The following is a 23244-nucleotide window of genomic DNA, read 5'->3' on the forward strand; positions in this document are numbered from 1 at the left end:
TATAATGCAAAATGCCCACAGCAGTCCATACGCGAATCAACCAATCAGAATCCTTCCTTTCCTCCTATTATCAGAGAAGAAAAGAATTTTGATTGATTGATTGATGCATTATGCATTATGCGATGTGGGCTTTTTACAATAAGCTTATCTAAGTTTTAAGTCTTAAATCATAAGACATTAACCAATCACAGTCGAATGTGAGAAGAATAATCGATTATGAGTGTTCAGTTTCTTATAACTTAAAACTTAAAGCTTAGATAATGATTTATTGTATAAAGTTTACGATGCAAAAGTCTACTATAAAGGAGTCAATACTAATGCTATTACTTTCACTCTATAAGACTAGTGAAAAGTATCTTCCTACAAGGAGCTCGTATAGCACATTTCAGGATTACAATAAACGTTCGCCAATCCTGTATATCACAAATGACGAAGAATACTTTATTGTAAATCTACTTGTTGGTACCATTATTTCCCAAGCAGGTAGAAAGCGAGTCACAGAAGCCATCGTGACGAATTTTATGACAGGCGACGCTACAACATAACTTTTCGTGTCGTTTTTCTCTTTTTTTTTTATTACATCATCTATGTATAAACACACACAATGGGTGTTTGGTATGCGTCTCGCTTACAATGCTACGTTGCTAATTCTCTTTGCTCTATTGTACTATATAAAATACTGTCATGCACATGTCGATTAATGTACTGCAGAGTTAAAAGGGAGGGACCCTAAGCCTATACTGCTCCGATTGAAACTACGAAAATTCTAGTAGATACAACGGAATCGTCTGCGCACTCCTAGACGCATACTTGGACAATAGATTAATATAAGACCTGCAATTAATAAAAAAAAAAAAGAAATTATGTCGTTAAAGAACGAAAAGAATTATGCCGTTCCAAGAATACGAATTGTATAGGTGTGATTTGTAGTATACAACGATCTCATGACTCAGTGACAACTGTTTATTATTCACCAAAATAATTTAGTACCACATTTAATTGAGGGGTGTTTCTTCTCGGGTGAGGGAGGATTTGTTGTCTTATACTGGCTTATATTGGCTGAATAAACAATAGGAGAAGGTAGCAGTCAGTAGGTGTACCGTGTTGGAAAAATCATCCTTAATTAAGCGATTTATCGATTATTGATTCCTTTTTTCTTACGGATTATACGTTTTATACACGTGTGTAAATGTTTTCTTCTTATTGAATGCCTGAAAAATCGGACGCTTTACCTTTCGTATATGTCTGTGTAAGTATGTACGATGTGTAAATTTGTATGTATGTGTGTTAATCAATCGTTAACTTTGGGAGGATCTCAATTGGACACATCGCTAATTGGCTAAAACAAGATAATACGTTCTCATTGGTCGTAGACTGCAAAATTACTATTCACTGAGCGATGTGAGTAGATGTATTCAACTTTGGGATGTGAGCATCTGGGACCCTCCCTTAACTTCGTGTTCTCTCCGAGGTTTATTCCCTTATCTTCTTTCTATCGTCTACGTAATGTGCTACCACTAATACTAGTTAGAACTAAAAAGATACAACTAGTACCACCTTCTCTTGGAACCTACGCAATGAACTATGCGCTTCTAAAAACTTTCACACGTTACGCCTCACGAGTCTCCTCTCCCATCGACTCTATTCAGACGCTCAAGTCTCAGTCGCATTCTCTAGATTCGGCTGTCCATTGTGTAACATTATTATTATTAATGCATGATGAATGCATAATTGCAACACCAAACATGTGGCGAATAAAAATTCCAGGTGTTCTTTAAATCCCATCAAGCAATTTTCTGATTCTCAGTTTACACTTTATTATTTTACTTTCCTTAATGATTTTTAATTAACTTTATCTTTATTACTTTTCTTAATTTATTTTATCATCAGAAAATGTACGAATCTTGAAGATTTTCAAATATGCCAATCAGATGCAAGAACTTACTGAGCGTTCAAAGAGCAGCTGTAGTACTGAATGCATCCAATCATATCAAAAAAATCACTGAACGCTCACTGATCAATTTTCTCCGCTGAACATAGTCGTTGGCTCGTTCTCTTTTTCCCATTACTCTTACTGCGTATAGAAAAACGGAACAATTTATAAGCGCTTGAATCTCATCATCAAATATGTTAAACATAATTCATCATCAATATAAACGTGTAGCTTTTTCAAGAAAATTTGTTATAAATTTCAGAATAACAAATCTTCATAATTTGTAGCGAACTTTACGGAACAGTCTCTTTCTCGTTTCTAAATAATCCTCGCGTATGGACTGCACCACCTGGAGAGCTGAGGTAGTCCATGTGCTCTCATGCGCTGCGCGGCATGACGCGGGAAACCGTTCCCGTAAGTGGATAAACTGCGCATGGAGTGAAACGGAACAATCTCATGCGCTCTCCATGCGCATCATGCATGAAACGGAACGCATCCAGAGTGATGGGAAAAAGGGAAAAACGAGTGAATGCGCTCATGTGATGCCCTGTCGGTCCATGCATGAAACGAAACGCAGCCCTCTGTGAGATTATACATGACATATGTAAATTCAGCAAAATTTCGAAAGGGACATGCCGTTTCAAGAGAATCCGATCTACATACAGAATCTACATACAGACGTGTAACAATTTATTCGTTTGCGATCGAGATAATCTTTGTCGTACTATGTATTTGTTTGTATATCATTCGATTTATATTTGCGACATTATGTTACGTGTCCCACAAAACAGATGTTTTACGGCAAATGTGATAACAACTCAGGACATACGTGAGCCGACATTAGACGATCATTAACACTCGATACTTTGTATGATACAAAGACACTGCGCATCTATACATGTGTGTGTTATGTATGTACGTGTGTATACTGCGTGTATATACTTATATATAATATGAGTAAAGAAGGAGCAACATCTTCGTTCTCTCAAGAACTCTCGAGGAGAGCGTATGGATATATAAGTGACAACGAATTAGTTACCATCGTAGTTGCGCGGAGGTGACGCCACAGCCGAAAGTTCACCACTGTCGACAGAAAGTTAAAGAGATTCGACGCGTTCTTATGCAAGGTCATAATCGAGGAGGACGATCTTCTTCTCTCTTTGCGCGAGCGCGCGCGTGTACGTGTGTATACAATCAGCTGGTAACTAATACTTTAACGGATACAATCGCATAAGCAGACGAAGAGAGTAAGAATAAATCAAAGGCGAGTTATACTCATTAACGACAAAATTTCGCGCTGCGAGTAAAAACACAGTATATGTACAGAATAATGCCTACTACAATTGCACAATTGCCTAAAGGAATATAACTCTTGTAATTGTATATGGCATTAGTGACCCCACGTCCCGTAGGTGATCGTAGGTAATGAGAACTCGTGGGAGCGTCCTCTCAATCGTTCGATCCTCGTAACCGTTTCTCGATTCACTCTCCTCGAATAGTGCAGTTCATTGCCGTAAAACGATGTATTTTATAATATAATTACTAATTATAGTTTATTTTTATAAATTAATTAAAGAGCTCTTAACCATACGTGTTTATGTGTGTTTATGTATAATAATATAATAATAATATTAATATTAATAGCATATATGTACGATAGCTTTTGTAGCAGCTTACTCTTTCGGCCGATTCCATTAAAATGGATGCGCGTTCGTCTTTTCTCTCATTTATATTTCCGTTCGCTTCCGCACACGACGTCTGACGGAAAATTTAAAATTCGGTGACTAGCGGCACTCCCAAATCTTCACCGTTTGATCGACGCTCCCGGTGACCACATAAGGATGGTTCTTGTGGAAATCTGTAGTCAAAGAATCAAATATATATGTACCGAATTGACGATTCGCGTCTGACAATTCAATGAAATCAGAGAGATGTTGCACCAATTGGGAAAAGAAGTAAAAGGATGTGTACGAACCGACAGAAGTGCAGAAGTGAAGGTGCGCTTCGAGGGTCTTCATTACTCGCTTATTGCGCGTGTCCCAGACTCGCAGCGTCTTATCGTCGGACGCGCTGACGATAAACTTGCCGCCAGGATGGAAGACGATGCATCGCACCCAGTTGTCGTGCCCAACGAGGGTGAAAAGGCACACCCCGGCGCCGACATCCCACACGCGGATCATCTTGTCCCGTGAACCGGAAGCGAGGAAGGGCCCTTCGTGTGCGCCCTTATTGTCCGCTCCGGCTGCCGCGTTGATCGACGCTCTCGCATTCTCCGGCGCCCATGCGATGCACTCTACCACGTGCTCGTGTTCCCTGAACTCGACCTGACGATCCCAAATGATTTTCCGTTACAAATGAATGCTTGGATTAGCTTTAGAAGGACGAGAAGCGACTGCATTACCTTAGTCTCCTTTGTCGCAATGTGCCATACTCGAACAGTCTGATCGTTCGAGCAACTGGCGATGAGTTCGCCGCATGGGCTGACTCGCGCCATTCTCACCCACTCCCTGTGTCCCGTAAGCGTCTTCACACAGTAACCCGTCGCCACTTCCCAGATCTTGATGGTTTTATCCCTGGAGGCGCTCACCACGAAGTCACCCTGCGGCACAAACGCGACCGAGTTGACATTGTGGTCGTGACCATGCATGGTCTTGACGCAAGCGAATGACTGATGGAAATCCCACAGCTTGATGGACATATCCGCGCTACAAGAGGCGAGTAGCTTGCCCGAGGTATCGAACGCAATGTCTTGCACGCTGTCAGTGTGACCCTTGAGTGTTCTCTCGAAGTCGCCACTTTCAAAATCCCATACCTAAAAGAGTAAGAAGCAAGTATATAAATTGTGTTTTTAATCTGATACTTGAAGATCCAACGAGCAAGTATTGTTGATTTATTTGTAAGTCGTTCGAGCGTTCTCACCTTAATAGTAGCATCTTCGCTGGCGGATACTACAAGACTAAAAACTGGGTGGAAAATAACTCTATTGATAGGGGCTCTGTGTCCGGACAGACTGAACTTTTCTGGTGGCCTCGGTATCCATTCGGACGGTGATCTCTTGCCACGTGTTGGTGCGCCTTCTATGAATTCTTTCTCTGCCTCGGAAAGTTTAGACTCCAGTTCCATTACCTATGACACATTACACGTGAGTGCATACAAAGAGCCACTTAGCTGACGTAATATACCGTTGAATTCTTCTGTGCACGCATTACTATTGAATTGAGAGTCGAGTAAAATATCTCTCGAATCGAAAAGAAGGAATTTTTACCTTCTTCTGCAACCGTATAACTGAAGTCCACTTCTTCTCCAGGAGGCCTCCATATTTTCTTTCCACCTCTCCCGGCATATCGGCTTCTTTCTTGAATGCCTCCAGTGCATCTTGATAGCCATTCGTGCTAAGGTAATCCGCGATCGCCTTATTTCTAAAAGTATCGATTCAGTTTTGAAACAAACGTAGAAATATATAACAAAAAATGTTGTTCTTTATTAATAATAATGTTCAAGAAAATTTTAGGTGATAATTTTATTAGAATTAATTTAGCTTATCGTTTGTGCTTATCCAAAACGCTTTCTCGGAAGGTATATCGGACTAAGAGAGAATAAGGAGAAGACGTGAGTGTTAAGTGATAGCTTTAATCGCCAATTGTTCCGCGTTGGCGTCGACCACTGCCGCCTGTTTATGACGCGAAGATAAAGATAAAATGCCGTACCTGCGATCCGACACAATAGACGGGGAAAGAGGAGGCTGTAAGGCAGGTTGGATACGTGGGAAAGAGATTGAAAGTCGGGCAAACTTGTGCCAGGGTGAAAGGCCTCGAGTCGGCCGTTCGTCTCTATTCACCTGACTACTCCACGTGATAGCAAATTATTGCTCGCGGTACCTCATAATCTTCGTTTTACGATTATGCGTGACGCGTAGGAGCGACTCGAGACACTGAAAAAAATGAAGAAAATAACAAAGCCACTTTGTCCTGACAGAAAGCTAAACCACGTGCTGGCTACTTCCGCTATTTATCCCCGCTATAACGTCGTATGTTGATTCGACATTTGTTTTAATAACTGGAAAAACGTCATTCAGATTCCATGACACGATTCGAAAATTGCTGAGAGTTGAAACAAAGCATAATGATAACAAAAATGACTCACTGAGGTTTCTCCGCGTGTGCATGTGTATCATATGTGGAATTAAATATTATAAAAGCAAAAATATGCATAATATGTATAAAATTTTATCTCGGTGAATAACTAAGAAATTTAAATTTATAATAATGTAATTTGAATACGGCTTAATACTGATGTAGAAACACTTAAGTTCGTGTAAAAAAACAGAGCGGCTTATCTGTCGTCAGCTGATATCAAGGCAAATTGAAAGTCCGTTGCACGAATGATAAAAAGTTAGCGAAAAATTCATGTAACACAGATCCCAATATAGTTTAGTTTAAACACTAAAAATGAAAAAAAAAAACAAAAGATAATCCTAAACATTATTTTAAGAGTCAAGAATTATATGTCAATGATCTCTCGAAAAAAAAATTCATTCGCAGTTCGTGAGATTTATTCGCTGCTAACTGCACTTGTGTACAATCAACTTAAAATATTACAAAGTGGGGTTCGGCACACGTGGATAATTACGTATTAATTCGCGGAAAATCAAGAAGGGGTCAACGTGGATAATAACAGAGGTAAATTCATAGGGGCACTTAACGATGTGAGAAATTCTGCATTTGCTCACGCAAGATGACCTAACGGCAGATATGTGTGCGTACAAAAGCAGAAAAGAATGTTTCAAACTAAGTAGGGATCATTGTCTTCGTGAGTGCGGAAAGCGACCTCGTCATTCGACACCCGCACGCTGGGTTCGTGCGAGAGCACGGGAAAACGCAGGAGATACGACGAATGATCTTGCGACAATAGACCACGTCTGAGAAAGGGAGAAAGAAAGAAAAATATATATATTCTATAAATATGAAGGCGTATTGTTAACAGCGTACGTTGTTCCGTACAAGTGCGTGCCCCAGGGAACTATACGCAGGTGAGCAACCATGCGAAAGCCATGGCATTCGAAATTCACATCGCCGAGGTTCATCGTTTTAATTTATTCTGGGACCATTTCCGCATCAGAGAATATCCATCGCTGTGGGTTTATGATATTTATTCTCGACGATGATATCTGCAAATAGCATTATTATGAAAGCATCACGGAAGAGACGTTTATTATCTTTTGTACTTATTCTCCTTCGATCGCACGAGGATATACATACAGTCATCAAATCGCACGGTCCATTCGCGTGATGTCCTACGCGAGTTCTTACAGCCGCGCAAGGGAATGAGAATGCACTTATGTCGCTCGTTGACGAGAATTCTAGGACGTGACGCTCGCAGAAAAAGAAAAAGAAAAAAAAAGACTCGCATGAGCGTAGATGATGTCCTGAAGCATTAGGAACGACAAATAAAACGTTTTCCGGGAATTGGACGCTGACAGGCACGTCGTTTGCATCGTTTGTGCCGCGTTTAGATACGAGCATAACGAATGCGAGAAACAGCTGCGGCAATCGAAATTAAACTCCGCCGTTTTCCTATCATCTCGCCTTTCGTCGTATAAATTAAAGATAAAGCCAGGGAAGAGGCTGAGATCGCTACTGACGATAGGACGCGTTTCGAGAGGTGCTCTCGTATACAAAGATCAGAAGGATAGAGCAGCGAGCGGTAACGGTACAATAGAACTTTGAAGCCGCGAAATTCTTTCCTTCCCCTCCTCTTTCACTCTGCAACGATGAATTGTGCGAGACATGTTGTGTTTCGGCTCGCCGCAGGAATGCAGATTGAGGCGTAGATCGAAGAGCGATATCCTGAGGTGCTATCCTTGGCTCCTCGGTGTAAAGGTGAAAATAGATACGGAGGAAGCAGAGGGTAACTCGTTCTAGCATATAAAACGCATATAAGACATCAGCGCGAAATCGCCTCGCTGTTATCTATCGCGTTTAAATTTCACGAGTAAGCACGCTACGTCCAATTAATTGCCTTCTGCAACACACTGCATGATATACATGTATTATATACACATGATCAGATTTAATTTCATGAATGTGTTAAAAATGGTTTACTCGAATTCTTGTTAAAATTTTGTATGGAATACCATGTTTTTAATATATCTAAATATTAATTTAATATAAATAATCGTTACTTACATATTTTGTGTCAAATTAATTCAACATTAGCTTAGCGTTAAAAATAATACAATTTATGTGTGGATGAACATACAAAAATAATGTCTTTTAAAACGTAAATTCTAATATAAATTAATAAAATGTGTTAATTTCACATATTATAAATGTTAATTTTAATGAAAAAATATGATTGCTTAGAAATTATATATTACGTTTTTTAATTTTTACATAATATTCGTGTTATTTTTTAAATATATTCATCTTATGTGAAATCAATAAAAAAATTTGAATGGGCCTTTAGGATATGTGAAATTTAACATTCCAATTGTGTATATTTACTAGTACAGCCTTTAGAGATTTTAATCGTTTTGTAACAATTTCAATACGCAGATACTTTGCATTATTAATTACCAGAGAAATATTTTGCGTGTAAATTTTATCATTAATTTAAGAAAACAATATATGTATTAAAAAAACTAAGACATTAAAAAAAATCCTGCGAGAATATTTATATAAAGGTCAAAGAGCTAATTTATATTTATTGGAATATCAGTTATCTAAATGGTCAAGCCACAGACAACTTCGACAACAGTTCCCTTGTTAAAAATACTGATCGCCCTTCGTATCAGTTTACGGGAAGCCAGGAAGTGAAAGTCACACGTCGGAGGGATCGTTTTGCCATCCACTTGCTAAAAATTACACGTGAGCAGCCCCTGAGGGTCGGAAGGCGTTCTTAGAAGAAAAACAACATGGATGCGCGAAGGTACACCTATATGCTAATCGATGAGAGCCCTCTCCCTCAGGCGGAGAACCAACTCTCATCCCCTTCCTCGCCTCATTCCGAGGGTTCGCCGTCGCCGACTCATTCTGCGCGAGCTATCGATCCTGTAGTTCGCGCGTGCTCGACAGACACCCTCACCACCAGACCACCGCCCCCGCTATTCCCTGGACATGTTCGTCGTACAGCCCCTAAGACCGATCGATCGACGAGCGATTTTGCGTCATAGGAATTAGTCGGCATAGATCGAGGATACGATCGATTCTGACGGGGTGCCCCCGTTTGACGTCGCATTGCTCGTGTCGTGAGTTGCTCGCATGAGGAGAGCGGAACGAAACCAACGAATTAATTATAGATAGTTTACTTAAATAATCGAAGAGTATAATCCAAACTCTTCAATCTGAACGTCTTTTCCTGAAATTCCTTAATCTGTGCAAAGAAACGAAAAGAAACATTTAAGTATCAACGTGGAAAGAACGATTTTGCTAAAGTCTATTTAAAAATTTTCACTCTTTTCGTGAAACATAAAAAATATATATGTTGTATATTTCAGATATCTAAAATAAACTACTTATTGCAAATATATTTCAGATATATCTTCAAGACCAAAAGACTTGCCAGAAGGAAAGCGAGATTGCCTTAATATCGTCGAATTAGGATATCGTCATTGGGGACGAGAAGAGAAATGACCAGTAACGCAAAAACATACGTTTCATTGAAAGATAAGCACGAATTGGGACGTGGCGAGATAATGGCGACGATTCGATTCTCCCGCGTGCGTACGCGCGACAGCACTCGAACAGGAAGCACAGTCACACAGAGCGAATGCACGACAGCTGAAGAACTCTTGATTCTCGCACATGGTTTATTTGCTTGCAAATGACTCATCTACGTTCCAGCTTCTCTATGTGAAATCGAAGACATGAGAAAATTCAAGAGCGATTCCCATGTAGCTCTCACACCTGCATGCGCCCACGATTATGCAAAATATAACGGACCAATTACAGAGTTAGCACATCAACGTGCTCAATGCCAATTAACGATGCCAAGGTAGCTCATAGGATTGCCACATTACAATGATATATGCCTAGAATGTATTGCATTTTTTTAATGAACGTTTGTAAAAATGTCAATGACAGATAAACGACGTCGATAAATTTAAATCGAATAGAGAAAAGATTTAAAAGCTCTTTTGCAATTACCTGAAATTCTGGGAATGCACCTATCGTTTGTAAAGATTTTTCACAAACGATAAAATATCTCTATTCCTCGTGGAGAATATAAAGAAAGATTGGAAGTATCGTTATGAAAGAGAACTTTAACGTAGGTGGCACGAGATACGAGGGAAACCTTGCGTATTTTCTCAATTGATCCGTTCCCAGACTATATTCGTTCGCGTGTATCAATCCCCTACAACTCGGAAAGAAAGAGACAAGAACATTTGTAGCTGAGGGAAGAGATTGAGAGAAGCCATTAAGTATATATAAACTTCATGGTCGAAAACATGTAAACCGAAGTACGACGAAGCATTTTATGATGATTGGTTAACTCACAACTCCTCCCTCTGACGTTGAGACAGCACCATTTTCATGATCCTCGTGTGTAACCTGGCTGGATACCTCGATGGTGATTCCGTGGAGCGCGACTAGATCTTCCAGTCACCTCTCAATGATCTCAGTGTTCCGCCATCGGTATTGCCTGTAATAAACAATTACACATTTAAGTATATATCTACAGCTTAATTCACTTTTGTACATATTTTATAGAGCGTGCGTTAAAAACTCAAATAAAAATGAAGTAATTTAAAAGTAATTTAAAATCAAATGTAGTATAATTTTAAAGAAACTTCAAATCAATTAGCCAATGTAAAAACAATGTGTATATATTTTACTTCAAGAAAGAAAAAAAATTTGTCACTTTTGATGTGTTAACAGAAATGGAGTACTATATCATATAATAGGTACTTTGAGGATAACGTTCGCCTTCTTTGCATGTTAAAATGACTTCGAAGAAGTCATTTTTTTTATTCGCTTTACTTCTGTCTTCTGCAATATATCGCCGTGTTAGCGGTCGTATTTTTCTATCGCGGATAAAGAAGCTAACAAGCGGCGGCGAGCTCGTGAGAGCAGACCGTGCCGAATTGTTTCCGCGGGATAATATAACGTGCGCGCACAATACTAAAATCAATGTCGTGGTTTATTTTACTTTCCATCATCGCGGGAGAGAAACCCGATGCAGGCCGGGCGCTCTCGCCGCGGGAACCACTTTTGCGAGCTTTCGTCGAGTGCACGGAAGGCGGCCGTTTCGCGACGAGCTTGGGCTCGACGGCGTGATTTCGCCGGATCGATAGCACTTTTCACCGCGCCGCACGAAAGGGAAAGGCAACTTGAAAAGTGAAGCTCGAAATCACGACGCTGACGTGGCGATAATGAACGGTTACGAATACGCGGCTGGTTTACCTGGAACCGGAGGCGTCGACAATTTCGAATTTAACGTCGCATAAACGATACACTTCATATGCCTGCGTTAAATCAGTGTCGATTGCCGATCATTACCCTCTCGCGTGTACATGGAAAATTAAATATGCAATTTCCTGCTAGGTTGCGAAACGAAAATCAATATGCAGGGAGAGAAAGCCGTGTAATTTGGCTCAAATATTTGAAAAAAAATTGTAGATAATTTTAACTAGATGTACGATACTATAATTACAGTATTCGTGTAGAAATTCTTCAAGATAATGAGATGAATTTGCATATCGATTTACACTAATATATAAATATAATCGAGACAGGACCAGGTAATATGAATAAGGTATTTATAGAGTGCTGACTCTATGACTCAACTGCATCGGTAATTGACATTAAATCACATTTTTTTTTAAATATCGGTTCTTTATACGGAACGTAAGCAATGTAACGTAAGGTAGCATAAATTGGAATAGCTAGTCTTCTACGAAGAAGGAAGGACCTTGACAGTCGTAAAGGCGCGCAGCGCGGCGCAGCGTCGGCGCATCGTCGTCGCGACGCTTCCACGACGCGATGGTTATCGCCGCGATGCGCCGTGATCGATAAACCAGCATGGCACAGCACGCCCACCTTGGCAGTCGCGTATATTTTCGCCTTTGCGGTGCATTTAAATATTCATAACGGCCTCTTTCCACCTTGTAACGCCACCGTAATGTCGTTAAAAAGCATGATTGGGGTACTTGCGAGGAAGGTCACCGGACGGCGCGGACAAAACGGGTCCATCTATCGATACTCTGACATGTATAATAAATAACAAGACGACGCGGAGAGACGTGGAGAAATAACAGAATACAGTAGAATGCGTGGAAAGAGTATATACTGGAAAGAATGATTATATTAATTGGAATTCTTGTTGAAAATGGACAAATTCAGAATTTTCTAATTGAATCTGTCGCAGGGTTGTCACAAATTCCTCATCCTAAAATTTCATAACTTTTTCCTAATTTTCAGACAAAATGTCTGTATAATTTTCCCTAATGCTTTCAAAATTTTTTATATCTTCGTCCTGATGTAGAAACTGTGTTAAATTGCTCTCTCAACAAATATTTTACTGAGATAGTAATTTAACAATTTTAACATGACAATGTAAATTACTATTAATATTGCTGAGTGCTACTTGCATTTAATTGTTAAGTTGCTGGTATTCGAAAACTGCGTAGGTATAATGTACGCATGCTAAACTTCTTTAAAGAGCCAAGAATTTTAGTTTTCCAGAAAATTTGCAAAATTCCCTGACATTCTAATTTTATGGAAATCCTGTATTATAATTTTTTAGATAACCAGAATGCTAATATGATTTGATTTAATCTCGATTCAACTAACTCTTCATCTTTTCCTAGTTTTAAGAATTAGAAAAAGGTGAGAGCAAGTTAAATTAAAATTAAAATTAATCTACATTGGTAGAAATAAACAGCAGTATAATAAACGCAAGAATGTACCTCTCTCCCGACAACATACACTCGGAATATGAATGGAGCGATACTAGTCACCGAGGAGCACCGATGCTCGGGTTGAGAAACTGGATCTTGGCCGTCGCACGTAAATGTATACGGCTGCGACTTGCCGTGAAAAGTTGAAAGTACCGCGTAAGTGGAGGCTATACATAATTTACGATGTCCTTGCAAATAGCGCAGTAATGCGCGTTACGAGAAGCGGGAAATTCTTTCAGGTGGGCTTCGCCCATTCAATCCTTGGACGGTCAAGGCCCTCCTGGATCTAAAAATAAGAGATCTATGCGAAACTATCATCTTCCTGCGATGAAAGTGCTTCCTGTGGACATCACGAATAACGACTTACAAAATTATCAAGGAAGCTATTTACTTAATTCAACGCTGGGTCATTAGCTCGCTTAAAGACATTTCTTTTCTCAATTCTGATAACTCTGGTTTCCCAATATCTCACACAAGTTTGCCACAATAATGTATACACTAACAACACACGCCACGATAATGTATACATTGATAATGAGAAAAATGTCTGGTTGGATCAACTGGAATTCTAGTTGAAAATGAACGAATTAAAATTTTCTGGTTAAATCTATTCTCGAAATTCTTCGGAATGGAATTTTACTCTAAAGAGCGAAAATTAAGACGGTCTTGAAAAAGTGGCTCAATTTTCAATTTTTAAGAATAACATTTTACTCTTTAGAATAACAATTCTAAACAATTAAACAATTTTAGAGATTAGAACTCTGATAGAGATAATCGAAATTCTAATTGATATAATCAGAATCTTCTGGTTCGTCCATTTGCAACCAGATATTTTTCTAACTGTATCACAGGCTCCCTTCTAATTTCATGCAAACATCCAGCTGTTCAATAAAGATCTCAATTTAATAACACGAGCTAATCCATAAGGTGGTATCGTAAATTCTTATCATATCCAATCGCTCTCTCTTTATATACCGAGTCGATGGATCTTTCGATTCGCTGACTTGTTAACTCCGTAACAGTTACGTTTCCGGGATCATCGCATCGATCCAAGTGAGTGACTGCCGACTTTCCTGACCTCGCACTCCGATATGTACCTGCAGTCCTGCGCTTCTCCCAATTAATGGATTCGCATATTAAGCGAGGGAATAGGAATCGTCAACCGGTTGAGACTGTTATCGACAGGAGACTAGATTCTACCTGAATCGCGATGTGTCGCGCAGGATGTGCGACTACTTAATAAAAACTCGTTATAAAATTCAATTACACGAAAGTGTCGCGTGACTTATCGATAAAACTAACTTTGTGATCTACTTAGCAACTATTGCAACCGTTTCTACCGATGTAGTTTAACTTTAATCTTGGTTCAACTAACTCTTTATCTTTTCCTAGTTCTAAGAATTAGAAAAAGATGAAGAGTAAGTTGAACTGAGATTAAAGATAATCTACATTAGTAGAAATGGACATATATGACATATTAGAAAGCTATTTCCAATCCACCGAGATAAATTAGGACAAGTTCGAGGAAGAGAAAGAAAGAATGAAAGAGATCACGTTTTTCTACTTTGTGTTTTAGAGAGCTCCGATTCTCGAGACTTGTGGCTAATTAATGCGCAAAATTTAATAGTAATTTGTGTCCTCGGACCTCTTATTCGAGAAGCAATCGAGATTTTAATCGTCAAAACTGTACATGACTCATTTGCCAAGAATCTGACGAAGGAACGCAAAAGACATCATTTTTATCGCGTAATTAGGCAGGATCGAACTTTTCGTAATCGCAGGAAGCAAGAACAATGGTGCTTTCCAGCAAGAAACAGTGTAAGGGTGCAAACATAATAGAAGGAATCAGGAATAACGATTTCAACCTATCAAAAATCGAATACACCAGAATACAGTTTCACGTAGTTTGAAATCGTTATTTCATATTTCTTCTACTGTATCTTCTTAACACAGTGATCATCTTTATGTAACATTTGTCAATAATAAGGATGCAATGATTCAATGTGTTAGGCCGGAATCAGATTATTAAAGATTGAAGATTGAAGATTAAAAGATTGAAATTTGATCAATCAAAATAGGAACTAAAATTCCTTGTCCTCATTAATCAAATTTCAATCTTCAATCTTCAATCTCAATTTTCAATGTGTAATCTGATTCCGGTCTTACACTGTGTCATTTGTGTCTCTTGCTGGAAAGCACCCTGTATCATATCCAGACAATCGCATCGTTCTACACAATTGCTTCTATCCAGAGGATCGCGAGTCCATAGGTCTGTTCGCATTGCTTGCACTTTTGCACTCAGCATCTTCGTATTACCTGTCTTCATTGCCCGAATATGTATTTATCTCATTTTAAGTGCAAAATATTTGGGGATTTCAAGCAACCTTAACAGATCTCATGTCGGACGGATTTTTTGCCATCCAATGATGGTAAGGACTATTCTACAAAAGCAAAAATCGATCGCACGAGTGACGACATCTAGAAAGTTGACGTATGCGTGTCACTCGTGAACAAGATATACAATTTGTATGTACAGTAAACAAGCTACGATCGACACAGCAAAGAGGGGAACAATTGGCACAGCGCGCGTCTAAGAATCTCGTAATCCGAAAAGAAACGTTGACTGGCTTCGCCGAAGGCATCGACCGCTCCGCGGTATCGGGAAGTGCTCCGATTGCGCTAATGGTAGGCCGCTTCAAGGTCGTAAGAAACACGCTTGAAAATCAACGAGATATTCCAAGGAAACGCCACTACCGATCTGTAACACGCAAATATCTGATGCTGCAAACCAGGAGAGTAAACAACTCGACTGTGGCATCCCTCTCGACGGAACTGTGTTCAGAAACTTCATCCCGGTGCCTTCACGTACTATTTAATCTTTGTAGTACCTTTGTAGTAAAAATCTCACTCTAAAGAGTGAAAATTGAGCTAACTCTGTTTCAAGACTGGCTCGATTTTCAATCTTTAAGAGTGAGATTTTAAAAGTTTTATGCCCGTTTCCATCAACATGGATTAACTTTAATCTCGGTTTAACTTACTCATCTTTTTCTAATTCTTAGACCTGGAAAAAGATGATGGGCAACCAAGATTAAAATTAATCTTGGTGGAAATAGGAATTAGAGACACATTTGGTGAACAAGGATAAAATGATACATAAGTGCACCCGGATAAAATTTCCGAAACGCAGTCTAAGAGATGGATAGATAGAGAATAACAGAAAGAGAGAGAGAGAGAGAGAGAGAGAGAGAGATTTAATGCGATGGAAATGGCATCGGCATCGGCGATCGATGATGGAGCCAGAGGTCTCGGGCTCGCTTCGCGCGTCCTCGATCGACAGGTAGACAGAAACAAACACACAGAAAGAGAGAGGAGAGAGCAAAGTCACAATGACAGCTGATCGTACATTATCGGAACTGTCTGTCAAAGTAGCTCACGCGTCGCCGTCGCCGTCACCGAGAGACGTCTCTCTCTCGGAGGAGGACGTTGCTGCGCGACGAACGACTGACGACGATTGTGACGCGAGGCCAGTTCGCGGAGAAAATCAATTCGCGTCTGGTGACGTGTGGCGTGCATATACATCGTCCACGGACGACAAGGTCCGGGCGCTCTTCGTTCTCTTTTTTTTTTTCTCCCTCACGCGCGCGCGACAGTCGCGCTCCGAGAAGAATCCCCCGATGACGACGACGGTGGCCGATGACAACGGTATTCGAAACGTCGCGGAGACGAGAACGTTGACGTCGGACGAGCGCGCGCTCGTCCGAGCGACTATCAACGTGATTCTCGTGCCCGACGGTTCGAACGAATGTATCAGATACCGTCGCGATATGCGGGATGACCGTTTGTTGTATATCGCGCACGGCCATTTTGCCAGAACCCGTCACTCGTCTGTGACCGCCGCCACCACCACCGCCACCGCCGCCGCCACCGCTTCTCTCTCGCCACCGGCCCTCGCTTTCGACGCCCCCCCTCGAGATTCCGCGCCCCCGGGGTTACCTTCGTATGTTTTGCAATCCGTAATCGAGCCCTTTGAGCGGATACTCACACCTGTTTCACGGAGCAGCGATAACCGTGGGACAGCTTGAGTCGGGAGCGACGAAGAAGATTTATCGCGTGAAAACCGGGACGACCGCCAACTATCGATGAACACCTCGGGATCACTTCTGCGATCGGACTGGCCCCCGCAAGGTGGCGTCTCGCGGCTGCGCATTTCCGACGCATGCGCGGCCCCCGCCGTCGCCGAGTTTCCACTGAATTTCGAACCGTTTGAGCGATGCTAGCGCAGTTTGACGATATTTCGCGGAACCACAATTTAATCATACGTTGATAATCACAACTCGGACGATAACATTAAAATCACAGTTTTAAATAAAAATCGTGTACTATTGAGTTTTAAATATATGAACGTGTCTACGAAATTAATAAATCATTAAATTAATACTGTGTTATCAGTTTCTTACTATTAAATTTTAATAAGGACGTAAACTTCCGTAAAATGTTTTTAATCTGGTCGGTGACCAATTACAATGTGATCCAATGGGATGCTTACTGATAAAAATCTGTTTCTCAAATCACCTATGAAGGTTAAATTTAATAAAAATATAACCTGTTCGCACGATCGTTATTTTAAATATTATTGAATTATTCATGTGAATTTGATGGCTTTTTCACAACCGAATGCAAGAGGTAATTCTAATGAGAACTCAATATTCTTCTTATTTTATATTTTACACATTTTTCATAATTCTCATTTTGCTCTTATTTATAGAATTGCAGAATAGAAAGATCTTAGAGGAGTTGCAGTTGAAGAAGCAGATGCTTCTGAAACAAGGAGTCGCACCAACCTTAAATACATTGGGAGTCTCGTCAACTGGCTCTGTATCAAATATAGTAAATATTCTTTGTCAACGATAATTAAAAGGATATTCTTACGTTTCATTTCTTTTTTTAGCTAAATTTCTTATACCATTTATCTTTCTTTTTTGTTTTTAACGTGAGGATGAAAGAAGAAAAAATAAACTTTGCAAGTTTAATTGTAAAAAAAAAACAGATCTTTAGATGTGCATATAATTTTTCTATAGGCTGCAACACAATCTAATGATGGAGTAGCAATGAGTGCGTCAGCAAGAGCAGCATTGCATAATGCACATGCGGCTTCGTTTGGTTATTTTGTTACACAGGACTCTTCCTTTGGGAATTTGATATTACCGGTTCTCCCTAGGTTTGATAATAAATGAGTCATCTCTTTTGAATGTATAAACGCATAGACAAAAATTACTAAAGACTATATGCCAACAACATTAAGAGAATCTTTTATATCAAGGGATTAGATTGCCTTTTTATAGAAATATTTGTTGTAACAAAAATCTGTTGAGAATCACAATCTTGAAATAGATAATGACTGGACTTCGACTTCGTCAATTAGAGGAATATCTACAGCAACTGGATGTGTTTGAAAACCCAAAAGTCACACTCGAACAGTATGCCACCAGTGCACATATTGCTGCACATTTGTTGTACACTGCACAGTCGCAGTTTGATGATATAAAAGGTAAAAGTGTGGCTGATCTGGGTTCTGGATGTGGTACATTATCGTTAGGTGCCAAGATGCTTGGTGCTGAATATGTAGTTGGATTTGAGATAGATTCTGAAGCAGTTGACATACAATACAGAAATTGCAGTGACATAGAACTTTTTGTTGAAGTCGTACAGTGTGATGTACTGCAATATTTACCAGGTAATTATATATATGTATGTCCCAGTCAAAATATTAACTTTAGTAAATGTATACATTAGGCTGAGACGTTGAGTGGCTTGCCGCTCAGTGCGATTGACTCACAATCTGTAAATCCGGATTTAATCCCACCTGTGCCCATACACGATTTTTCGCATTTTAAGGGACTCGACAGATAATGATTTATTGTCGAGTGTTTGAACTATTAATATCGTTTTTATACTCACTATAAAAAATTTTAATTCAATAACGGAGTAGGTGTGTAATCCCATGTTTTTTTCCGATTCAACGTTACATTAAATTGGCAAATTTGATGTACAACTTTCCATTAAGATTGGACACAGTCATCATAATGTGATCTTACTAGTAACTAATTGTTTTCGCGTCATTAATTTATTACTGAAGAGAACTCGAAACGAGGAGTCGAAACGTATACTACAATTGCTTAATAAAGCTTTGATTATATTACATCTTATATATCTTGTGTCATATCTTGGCTCATATTGGCATTTACATATCATTGGATTTAATCTTTTGGGCCTATTGTTATTACTTTTGTTACAAATATAAATATCTTATTGATTATATTTATTACAAATATGAAAATACATATGTATTATTTCATGTTACAGGAAAATTTGAAAAATATTTTGATACTGTTATAATGAATCCACCTTTTGGCACTAAAAACAACGCTGGCATTGACATAAAGTTCCTGGAAGCGGCAATCAGGCTTTCGTCCAATGCAGTTTATTCTCTGCATAAAAGCAGCACACGAGATTACGTTCTATCAAAGGCGACACAACTCGGCGCGAGAGGAGCAGTGATAGCCGAACTCAGATACGATTTGCCGAGGGCTTACAAATTCCACAAAAAAGCGTCTGTCGATATTCAGGTGGATTTTATACGATTTGAATTAAAGCGTTAATTCATTTTTCAAAAAACATGCCTGTTTTTTATTTATTCGAATTTGATGCCCTGAGCCAAAGGTAGCTCGTTTCCGTAATTGATCGTGACGGTGGCACGTCGCATGTAATGTTTCCACGCATCGCTTCCACTCTCACGGCCTCCGCCCGTGGCCTTTTCACCACCAAACGCGCCGCCTATCTCGGCACCGCTAGTACCGATGTTGACATTGACTATTCCACAATCTGATCCATGAGGGCCAATCCACTGTATGACGAATGGAATTCGATAAATAATATATTCCATTATACATTATATAAATTAATTGGTATTGTAACGCATTTGCCAACAGCATATGAGTTTTTACATATTTACCTGAAATACATTTCCAATACTTTTAGTAAAGAGACTACTGCTCAATCCTTGCTCAACTCCGTTGTTAAAATCGATAGCCTCCTCCAGAGAGTTTACTTCTAAGATGTAAACGATTGGAGCGAAAGTTTCCTGTTGCACTATCTCAGCTCCAGCCGGTAAACCCGAGATGATCGTTGGTTCGACATAGAAACCGGGTCGCTGTATTTGCTTTCCACCGAATTCTATCGTGCCACCGGCTTCTACAGCTTTCTGAATTGCTGCCTGCAGTGAAAAGTATTAGTCAAAAAGATTTTTTTTCTTTCATACATGCTAAAAGAAGAAGATAAATTTTCGTTTTATTTTGTTTAAAAGATAATTGATGCACATACTTTATATGCGTCAACTGCTGGCTGATTGTGCAACGGTCCATACAGCACACCATCATCCATTGGATCTCCGACTCGGTCCATTATGCTTTTATATGCCGTTTTTAATTTCCCTAAAAATTTTTATGTAATGATAACTAAACATTTTCTCATTTATATTTATACCTACCTATAAATTCGTCCTTTATCTTCTTATGCAATATTAATCTTCTGGTAGTGGTACATCTTTGTCCAGCTGTTCCAACGCACGAGAAGACTGCTGCTCTCACTGCCATTTCTAAATCAGCATCCTGTGCGACTGTTGATCAAGGAGAAATAATTACAAATACATTATCCATGGTATAGGCGACGTTACGAAATTGATATTTTAAGGAGACACGTACCAATTAATGCGTTGTTACCACCAAGCTCCAGCAGAGATCTTCCAAATCTTTCCTGAATCTTCAGAGCAACTTGTCTTCCTACGTTCGTACTTCCGGTGAACGAAATGAGAGGTACCCTAATGACAATCGTTATTAACCTGTTCAATACGACGTACATAATAATATAGTAAGTCTAGATCAGAACTGACCGTTTGTCGTTCACCAGAGTCTCTCCGACATCTGGTCCACCCGTGATCAAGGATGCGACGGAACCTGGGATACCATTGCGCTCCAAGACGCTCGCGATTATCTTGGTGGTCGCGATGGCTATCAAAGGTGTACTCGACGCCTCTTTCCAGACGACGGTGTTACCGCAGACCAAAGCGATAGCGCTGTTCCAGCCGTATACCTTAAAAGGCAATAAATTAAAATAAATTGTAAGCTCTTAAGTGGAATGATCACAAGATTCTCCGGGAATTATATTCACTGCTATAGGAAAATTGAATGCAGAGATAACGCCGATTACGCCCAAAGGATTCCACTTCTCCAGTAGCGCGTGGTTCTTTCTCTCCGATGGAAATATGCTACCGGGTAATGTTCGTGACAAGCCGACCGCATAATCACATATGTCGATAAATTCCTGGACCTCGCCTATGCCTTCTGGCAATATCTTGCCTATGGTATCATATATTTTGTGTTAATTATAAATGGATCTATATGGTATAGACATTCCGATTTACAATTACAGGTTGTTACAGCGAGTAAAATTGTAACGCTTACTGAAACGATTTAATTACCCATTTCTAAGGATACCAAGCGTCCCAACGGCTCCAAATGTCTTCTGAGCTCGTCCCCAATTTGCCGTACGATATCTCCCCTGGCTGGCATCGGTATGGATGCCCATTGTGGCCACGCTTTACGTGCTTCTGTTATAGCATTGCTAGCTTCTTGCGGCGTGGACTCGCGAACCTTTGCTATCACTTTACCGGTCGCCGGCGATATTGATTCTACTAACTATATTTGATATCAGTTTAATTATTTGTATTTATTTATTTTGTGGTATATCACTTAATGTTTCTTCATTTATAACGTAATTTATTTAAGATTCTCTCCGACTTCTATAATGTAATCATTCTATCTCGATAAGATTATTTATCTAAGACAAGATTAATGTCACATACCTTGCCAGATCCACCCCATCTCCCGTCATAGAGACCGGGATTTTCGACATTTATACCTAATTGTTTTAAAAATCCATACTTCGGATCGGTCACTAAGTGTCTCGTCATCTGGAATTGGGAAATATGGCAACCACCTTTTCGTAGTAATAAACGTGACATTGTCAATCGCTTGTTATTGACTAAGAGTACGAAGTCAATAAATAGCCTGGGTTATCAGAATGTTTCTGTTTATCGAGAGGAAGAGAGGGAGACGAGAAAGGTGATAAGAACACAAAAATATCTTAGCGCTGTATCTAAACACAGCAGTAATGATATAAATAAGTTGTACTATTAGCAACTTGAATCTTTGTGATAAAACACGTATTATTTTTTAGTGTTTATCCGTTTTATTAGAAATAAATATTTTTTGTAAAATTTGGAACAATAAATATAATTAAAAAATTTTTCTATCTGTAAAAAAACAGACGATTATAGACATATAAAAAGACGCGTTTTATTCGCAATAATAACATTTATAACATCACAAAAAGATGGTGCGGCAGTGGTATACACAGAATGGTAAATCTTTACAAAAGGTTTGTCTTTTTTCCGTTTCATTACAGTTAAATGTCTCTTGTATCGGTATCTAGAGGCACTCGTAGGAGAGATTCGGTGGAAATGTTGATTTCATTTAAATGCCACTGTAGAAGTCTTATGGAATAATTTCATTGTAAATATCGTTTCGAGTCGCAATTCGCTTTAACCTGGTCTACACAGCTGGTAACATCTTAAATCGGAAATGAGCTGGAGTACTGATCTAGTCAAAGTTGGTTGATCCTAAAAAAGAAGATATAAATTGTTTATATGATTTTAATGCGTGCTTATTTTTTATTATCGGACTATTAAGGATAATATACCGTGGATTTATCAAAGTTTTCCAATAAGGTGGCTCTCTGCATATCGTCTACGCCTTCACAAGTTGTCAAGAATGTTGGCAAAAAATGGCCAAAGAACCATCCTATGTTAACAGATGCTAGACTGTGAATAGCCGCAGCTATCTCGTCTGCCAACAAATTGTGAGATCTGTAAACAAGACATAAGTGAATATATTATTAATATAAGTTAATATCAGTAAAAAGAATATCGATACCCACTGTTGAAATAAAACTGTGAATAATGCCATCAAAAATCTTTCGAGAAGATGAACCTTGAATACAGCTCGTTGGTAAAGCCGCCATCTGATATTTAATTGTTCAAGGCTCTGCAAGCTCTGTCGGAATATATTGACATCTGACTGAAGTAGAGCTTGACCAAAAGCCTCCAAAATTGCTACCAATTCTTCTTTATGCTCGACAGGTTCATCTTCTTCAGGATGTCCAAGAGTCCGCAATACCGAAGTATTATAGAAATACTGCCATCGGTGCATAAGAATACTAAAAAGTAATATAAAGCTTGTGATTTTTAAATAAAAAAAGGATATGTATACTATCATACTACTTATATATATATATATAT

General features: G+C 39.3%; 4 protein-coding genes across 4 annotated transcripts in view; 1 reads left to right on the plus strand and 3 right to left on the minus strand.

Annotated features, from left to right (window-relative positions):
- Nucleotides 1–418: 418 nt before the first annotated feature.
- LOC108748695 (lissencephaly-1 homolog) lies at nt 419–16995 on the minus strand. The gene is made up of 7 exons (XM_018486970.1): nt 16873–16995; nt 10429–10573; nt 5199–5352; nt 4853–5059; nt 4335–4745; nt 3909–4257; nt 419–3791 (listed from the first exon to the last, which is right to left on the minus strand). Exons 2-7 carry the CDS (start codon nt 10464–10466, stop codon nt 3718–3720), a joined length of 1233 nt encoding a protein of 410 aa, XP_018342472.1. The 5' UTR covers nt 10467–10573; nt 16873–16995; the 3' UTR covers nt 419–3717.
- A 299-nt stretch (nt 16996–17294) lies between these two features.
- LOC108748698 (methyltransferase-like protein 5) lies at nt 17295–19501 on the plus strand. The gene is given in 5 exon segments (XM_018486976.1): nt 17295–17513; nt 17596–17717; nt 17909–18064; nt 18222–18564; nt 19194–19501. Coding segments are annotated over 5 exon segments (945 nt in total). The 5' UTR covers nt 17295–17485; the 3' UTR covers nt 19490–19501.
- Nucleotides 19502–19508: 7 nt separating this feature from the next.
- LOC108748692 (putative aldehyde dehydrogenase family 7 member A1 homolog) lies at nt 19509–21970 on the minus strand. The gene is made up of 9 exons (XM_018486968.1): nt 21751–21970; nt 21367–21583; nt 21057–21244; nt 20779–20978; nt 20591–20706; nt 20377–20505; nt 20211–20320; nt 19843–20103; nt 19509–19734 (listed from the first exon to the last, which is right to left on the minus strand). Exons 1-9 carry the CDS (start codon nt 21907–21909, stop codon nt 19522–19524), a joined length of 1593 nt encoding a protein of 530 aa, XP_018342470.1. The 5' UTR covers nt 21910–21970; the 3' UTR covers nt 19509–19521.
- Nucleotides 21971–22325: 355 nt separating this feature from the next.
- Nucleotides 22326–23244, minus strand: part of LOC108748697 (exportin-6-B) — a 5934-nt gene continuing 5015 nt past the window's right edge. Inside the window, exons 14-16 of the mRNA XM_018486975.1 lie at nt 22884–23217; nt 22647–22812; nt 22326–22566 (exon numbers count right to left, since the gene is read on the minus strand). Of these exons, the coding sequence (XP_018342477.1) occupies nt 22489–22566; nt 22647–22812; nt 22884–23217 (578 nt within the window). The 3' untranslated portion in view covers nt 22326–22488. The remainder of the gene's footprint in view (nt 22567–22646; nt 22813–22883; nt 23218–23244) is intronic.

Source organism: Trachymyrmex septentrionalis, unplaced genomic scaffold (assembly GCF_001594115.1).
Source record: "Trachymyrmex septentrionalis isolate Tsep2-gDNA-1 unplaced genomic scaffold, Tsep1.0 scaffold24, whole genome shotgun sequence".
NCBI classification, from domain to species: domain Eukaryota; kingdom Metazoa; phylum Arthropoda; class Insecta; order Hymenoptera; family Formicidae; genus Trachymyrmex; species Trachymyrmex septentrionalis.

Bases quoted from the DNA above. Each gene is read 5' to 3' on its own strand.
- LOC108748695 (XM_018486970.1), bottom strand. From the start codon at position 10,466: ATGAAAATGGTGCTGTCTCAACGTCAGAGGGAGGAGTT. The intron at 5,060-5,198 runs GTAAAAATTCCT...AATGTGTCATAG, and splicing joins TTATACGGTTGCAGAAGAAG to GTAATGGAACTGGAGTCTAA. The intron at 3,792-3,908 runs GTTCGTACACAT...CTTTGACTACAG, and splicing joins TCACTTCTGCACTTCTGTCG to ATTTCCACAAGAACCATCCT.
- LOC108748692 (XM_018486968.1), bottom strand. From the start codon at position 21,909: ATGTCACGTTTATTACTACGAAAAGGTGGTTGCCATATTTCCCAATTC. The intron at 20,707-20,778 runs GTCAGTTCTGAT...GATTGTCATTAG, and splicing joins ACTCTGGTGAACGACAAACG to GGTACCTCTCATTTCGTTCA. The intron at 20,104-20,210 runs GTATGTGCATCA...TTTTCACTGCAG, and splicing joins CAGCAGTTGACGCATATAAA to GCAGCAATTCAGAAAGCTGT.